Source organism: Agelaius tricolor, unplaced genomic scaffold (genome assembly GCF_023055355.1).
Source record: "Agelaius tricolor isolate 1412-34295 unplaced genomic scaffold, bAgeTri1.0.p SCAF_41, whole genome shotgun sequence".
In the NCBI taxonomy this organism is placed as follows: domain Eukaryota; kingdom Metazoa; phylum Chordata; class Aves; order Passeriformes; family Icteridae; genus Agelaius; species Agelaius tricolor.
In genome coordinates, this window is record NW_027269301.1 from 1,920,435 (window position 1) to 1,926,596 (window position 6,162).

General features: G+C 61.3%; 1 protein-coding gene across 4 annotated transcripts; it reads left to right on the forward strand.

Moving 5' to 3' along the window:
- The first annotated feature begins 241 nt into the window (after nucleotides 1-241).
- NPM2 (nucleophosmin/nucleoplasmin 2) lies at nucleotides 242-4,534 on the forward strand. 4 transcript variants are annotated; one of them, XM_071454730.1, is made up of 10 exons: nucleotides 242-642; nucleotides 783-857; nucleotides 958-1,043; nucleotides 1,989-2,105; nucleotides 2,957-3,050; nucleotides 3,688-3,803; nucleotides 3,960-3,988; nucleotides 4,071-4,110; nucleotides 4,295-4,372; nucleotides 4,458-4,534. In XM_071454730.1, the coding sequence occupies exons 1-9, from the start codon at nucleotides 585-587 to the stop codon at nucleotides 4,337-4,339; spliced, it is 660 nt and encodes a 219-aa protein (XP_071310831.1). In that variant the 5' UTR covers nucleotides 242-584; the 3' UTR covers nucleotides 4,340-4,372; nucleotides 4,458-4,534. The 4 variants fall into 4 exon arrangements, with proteins under 4 accessions (XP_071310831.1, XP_071310834.1, XP_071310833.1 ...); XM_071454733.1 differs by having other exon boundaries at nucleotides 246-491; XM_071454732.1 differs by having other exon boundaries at nucleotides 251-642; nucleotides 749-857.
- The last annotated feature ends 1,628 nt before the right edge of the window (nucleotides 4,535-6,162 follow it).

Genomic DNA, 6,162 nt, shown 5'->3' on the forward strand with positions numbered 1-6,162 from the left:
TGAGGCAAGGGGACACGGGAGAACACGAGGGGACATCGGGGGACATCGAGGGATATAGGGGGACACGGGGGGACATGTGAGGCAAGGGGACACGGGTGATGTGAGGGGACAAAGGAGAACACGGGGGGACATAGAGGGGACACGGGGGGACATAGAGGGGACACGGGTGCCATCGAGGGACATAGGGGGACACGGGGGGACTTGGAGGGGACACGTGGGGACACGTGGAGCATCGGGACACGAGGTGACATGGAGGGGACAACACGGGGGGGACAAGCGAGGCAAGGGGACACCGGTGATGCGAGGGGACACGGGAGAACATCGGGGGACATGGAGGGACACGAGGGGACATGGAGGGGACACAGATGACATCGAGGGACACCGAGGGCACGGGAACGCTCAGGATGGGGCCACCACCAGCGGTGTCACCACACGGTGACCTGTCACACAGCGTGGGGGCTCCCACGCTCATTAACCCCCACACCTGAGCAGTTAATTAATTAATTTAATTAATTAATTACCAGCGCGGCTGCTCCTAATTGCCCTCGGGGAGAGCGGTGGGCGGCGTCCCTGTGACCCCATAAATGCCGCTTTGGGGTGGCCCCGCTGTTTGTGGGGTCCCGAACCGCGGCGCTGCTTTGGGTGAGTGTTTGGGGCCGGGGGGAGGCGCTGAATTTTGGGGATTTTCCCAAAATTTGAATTTCCCCACAGCTCTCTGTGTGTGTGTGTGTGTGTGTCCCCTCCCCAGGCTGTGCCACCCCCGAGCCGTGTCCCCTCCCCAGGCTGTGCCACCCCCGCCATGTCCTTCACGGACAGCACCGACAGCGGCTCCGACAGACCCGTGTCCGTCCTTTGGGGTGAGTGCCACCCCCTCCCCAGCCCAAATCCCCCTCCTCAGAGTGTCCCCCCCTGCCCGGGGGGACCCGGGTGTGGCTCTGTCCCCCGCTGTCCCCGCAGGGTGCGAGCTGAGCAGCGCCAGGAGCTCCTGCACCTTCCGAGTGACCGAGGATTGGAGCTGCGAGCAGCAGCTGGTGCTGCGCACGGTGAGTGACCCCAAAAAAACCCCAAAAATACCCCTAGAACCCCCCCCAGAAAAATAACCGCCAAAACCCCTCCAAAAAATACCCCCAAAAAACCCCTGAGACCCCAAAACCCAAAGAAATACACCCCCAAAAGGAACCAAAAAAAAAACCCCCTAAGACCTAAAAAATACCCCCTAAAAAAAACCTAAAAGCCTCTCAAAAACCCCTCAAAATCTCAAAAAATACCCCCAAAATACCTCCATAAGACCTTAAAAAATACCCCCAAAAAAAACCCTAAGCCCCCCAAAACTCCTCAAAAAATACTCACCCCCCCAAAAAAACCGAGACCCCAAAAGCCAAACAAATGCCCCTCAAAAAAAACTCTATGACCCAAAAAATACCCCCCAAAACAACCCTAACCCCTCCCCAAACAATCTCAAATTCTCAAAAAATAACCCCAAAAATAACCCCCAAAATAACCCCCCAAAAAGCCCCTATGACCCAAAAAATACCCCCCCAAACAACCCTAACCCTTCCAAAAAAAAAATCTCAAATTCTCAAAAAATACCCCCAAAAAAAATCCAAAACCAAAAAATACTCCCCTCAAAAAACCCCCAATAAATACCTCAAAAAACCCAAACCCCCCAAAAATACCTCAAAAAAACCCAAAAAAAAACCCTAAAAAAAAAAAACCCAGAACCTCCCAGGTTTGTTCTTCCCACAGCCTGGGATTAATTCTGTGTTTAATTAAGGAATTAATTGGGATGTGGGAGCGGTGGTGGTGGGGCAGGGAGGGGGTGCTGGTGTCCCTCATACCCCAAATTCCAGCTGCTGCGTGGGCTCCTGCAGGGATGAACTCCACGTTCTGCCTGGCCAGGGGCTCCCCTCACCCCCAAACCCCAATTTCGGGGTTCAGGCCTCATTTTGGGGCTGCCCTGAGGGGGTTTTCTCATTTCCCTTGCCCAGGTGTGCCTGGGGGAGGCGGCCCGGGATGAGTTCCACGTGCTCGAGGTGGTGGCCGAGGACGGCGACAGCTGCGCCCCGGTGCCGCTGGCCACGCTGAAACCCTCGGTGCTGCCCATGGTGAGGCCCGGGGGGCTCGGGGCTGGCCCGGGGGAGCTCCGGGGATTGTCCTGGAGAGGGCTCGGGGCTGGCCCGGGAGAGCTCCGGGGATTGTCCCGGAGAGGGCTCGGGGCTGTCCCGGGGGGTCCAGGGTCTGTCCCGTGGAGGGATTGGGGGCTCCTTGGGGGCACCGCTCCTGTCCCAGGGAGGGCTGGGGGCTGCTCCGGGGGCTCTCCCGGGGAGGGTCCGGGGCTCGGGGGGCTGCCCCTGTCCCAGGGAGGGTCCGGGGCCTGGGGGCTGTCCCAGGGCTGCTCCTGTCCTGGGGAGGGGTCTGGGGGCTGCCCCAGGATGGCTTGGGGGGCCTGGGGGCTGCCCCTGTCCCGGGGAGGGCCTGGGGGCTGTCCCGGGGGCTGCTCCTGTCCTGGGGAAGGGTTTGGGGGCTGCCCCCGTCCCGGTGAGGGCTTGGGGCTCTGGGGGCTGTCCCGGGGAGGGGCCTGGGTGCCGCCCCTGTCCTGAGGAGGGGCCTGGGGGCTGCCACTGTCCCGAGGAGGCCTCCAGGGCCTGAGGGCTGCCACTGTCCCAGGGAGGGGTCTGGGGGTCCTGGGGGCTGCCCCCTGTCCTCCATCTCCTCTCTCCCCCTGTCCTGTGTGTCCCCTCGTGTCCTGTGCTCCCCGTGCTGTTCTCTGTCCCTCCCGTGTCCCCCTGCCACAGGCGTCCCCTCGTTGTCCCCCCCCCCTTGTCCCGGGGAGGGGCCTGGGGGCTGCTCCTGTCCCGGGGAGGGTTCTGGAGGCTGCTCCTGTCCCGGGGAGGGTTCTGGAGGCTTTGCTGTCCCCGGGGGGCTGTCAGGAATTGTTCCCACCCCCATTTTCCAGGCCTCACTGGCCGGAGTGGAGCTGAGCCCCCCGGTGACCTTCCGCCTTCGAGCTGGCTCCGGGCCCCTCTTTGTCAGCGGCCAACACGTGTCCAGTGAGTATTGGGGTGTTCCCCATGGTGTCCAGTGAGTATCGGGGGGTCCCCCACCCCCTGAACCCCCCCATGGTGTCCAATGAGTATCGGGGTACCCCCTGAACCCCCCACACGTGTCCAGGCAATATCGAGGTGTCCCCCTGACCCCCCCCACAACGTATCCAGTGAGTATTGGGGTCCCCTCCATATGTCCAGTGAGTATTGGGGTGTCCCCTCACATATTAATGAGTATTGTGGCATCCCCCCGCCTGTCCAGTGACTGTTGGGGTCCCCCCATCACCTGACCCCCCCTTCACGTGTCTAGTGAGAATTATCGGGGTCCCCCCACACTCCCTGGCCGCTCCCACGTGTCCAGTGAGTATTGGGGTGTCCCCCACCCTCTGAACCCCACACATGTCCAGTAAGAAGTATCGGGGTCCACCCCACACCTTGAACCCCTTCCTGCGTATCCAGTGAGTATTGGGGTCCCCTCCACGTGTCCAGGGAGTGTCGGGGTCCCCCCACCCCCTGAACCCTCCACACCGTGTCCAGTGAGTATCAGGGTCCCCTTCACCCCCCCCCCCCGCTGTCCCGTGAGTATTGGGGTCCCCCTGACCCCCCCAGCAGGGTCTGGGGGCTCAGCCAGCCTCTCCTGCAGTCATGGACCTGAGCTCGGATGAGGATGAAGATGAGGAGGAGGAAGAGGAAGCAGCAGAGGAGGCCCCCAAGAAGCCCCCCAAGGGCTCGGGTGCCCAGAAGGGCGGCACGGCCAAGGTCAGCACCTGAGGGGGGGGGGTGAGGGGTTTTGGGGTCCCTGTGGCACGGGGAGGCGGGGACCCCAAATTCCTCTCTGCCCTGGGGATGAGCCGTGGCCTTCATCCCCGGAGGGAGGAAGACTCCCCATCCTCCGTCTCTTTCTCTCTCCCGTAGAAAAGGAAGCGGGAAAAGGAGGAGGAGCCGTGAGTATGAAACCCTGGGATTGATTTTGGGGGGGGGTCCCTACGGCCGGGACCCCCACCCCAAGCCCCCCTTGTGTCCCAGCAGGAACAGCCTCGCCCCCGCGCGCCCCCCCCCAGCCAAGGTAGGAGCAGCTCCAAAGGGGGCGTCCCCTGTCCCCCCCTTTTCCCTCAGGGATACGGGGCTGGGGGTTCTGGGGGGGTCGGGCTGTGATGGGCAGCACCGCTGGACCCAAAAATGGGGGGGAAGAGCAGATCTGGGGGCTCCCCCCCTCACCCCCATATTCAGCCCCCTCCCCGTTCTGGCAGGGACGCGGAGCCGGCCGGGGCAGGAAAGGAGCAGCCAAGAAATGACGGGAATTGGGGAATTCTGGGAATTCCGTCCAGGTGAGGATTGGGGGGGTCCCTGGGGCGCCTCCAACCCCACAACGGGGTCACCCCACTAAAAATCCTTTTCCTCCTTCCCCTCCAGGTGCCTGGAAGCAGCAGCAGCTGCTGGTGGTGGTGGTGTTGTTCCCTATTAAATAAAGCACATTTTGCACTCCTGGATCCCCGTGCTGCTGTGGGAGCACCCCCAAGCCTGGATTTGGGGGGTCGGGGCTGCCCCCCACCCTGGGTTTGGGGGCTGTGAGAGGGGGACAAAGGGGAATTAGGGGGACAGGATGGGATCCCACTGACCTGGCTGGGATTTGGGGGCTGTGAGAGGGGGACAAAGGGGAATTAGGGGGACAGGATGGGATCCCACTGACCTGGCTGGCATTTGGGGGCTGTGAGAGGGGGACAAAGGGGAATTAGGGGGCCAGGATGGGATCCCACTGACCTGGCTGGCATTTGGGGGGACACCTGGGTGTCCCGGAGGGGACCTGAGCCCCTGCTTGGGGCAGCGAGGGGGGGTTAACCCCGCTCTGCACCCCTAGGATGGGGTTGGGGACAGAGGGGGCAGGGTCACAGCTGTGACAGCAGCGCTGTCCCCACCCTGTGGGGGCTGTGGCACCCTTGGGAGGTGCTGGCAGCTCCTGGCACTTCCCAGGTCACATCCTGGGGGTGACAACGGCTCCACACCCACCACTCATCCCTCTCTGAATCCATAGCATTGTCCTGCACTCCCTCCATCCCTCAGTGTGTTCCCAGGATTGTCCTGCACTCCTTCCATCCCTCACTAAATCCACAGCATTGTCCTGCACTCCTTCCATCCCTCACTAAATCCAGGGGATTGTCCTGCACTCCCTCCATCCCTCTGTGTGTTCCCAGGATTGTCCTACACCTCTTCCATCCCTCAGTGAGGCTGAAGGATGCTCCTGCACTTCTTCCATCACTTGCCAGAGCCAGGGCATTGTCCTGCACATTCTCCATCCCTCACTAAATCCACAGCATTGTCCTGCACTCCTTTTATCCCTCTGTGTCCACAGGACTGTCCTGAACATTCTCCATCCCTCACTGAGGCTGAAGGATGCTCCTGCACCTCTTCCATCACTTGGCAAGGCCAGAGGATTGTCCTGCACCTCTTCCATCCCTCTGTCTGTCCACAGCATTGTCCTGCACTCCTTCCATCCCTCAGCGAGCCTGAAGGATGTTCCTGCACCTCCTCCATCCCTGTGTGTGTCCAGAGAATTGTCCTGCACCTCCTCCACACCTCAGTGAAGCCAAAGGCTGCTCCTGCACCTCCTCCATCCCTGTCTGTGTCCAGGGGCTTGTTCTGCACCTCCACCATCCCTCAGAGGCCAAAGGATGTTTCTGCACCTCGTCCATCACTTGGCAAAGCCAGAGGATTGTCCTGCACTCCCTCATCCCTCTCTGCACCCACAGGATTGTCCTGCACTCCTTCCATCCCTCTCTGAACCCACAGCATTGTCCTGCACTCCCTCACCCCTCTCTGCATCGTCAGGATTGTCCTGCACTCCTTCCATCCCTCTGTGTATCCAGGACTGTCCTGCACTCCTTCCATCCCTCTCTGCACCCACAGGATTGTCCTGCACCTCCTCCATCCCTCTGTGTCTCCCCAGGATTGTCCTGCACCCCCTCCATCCCTCTGTGTCTCCCCAGGACTGTCCTGCCCTCCCTCATCCCTCTCTGTGTGTCCAGGACTGTCCTGCACCCCCTCCATCCCTCTCTGAACCCACAGGATTGTCCTGCACCTCCTCCATCCCTCTGTGTCTCCCCAGGACTGTCCTGCACCC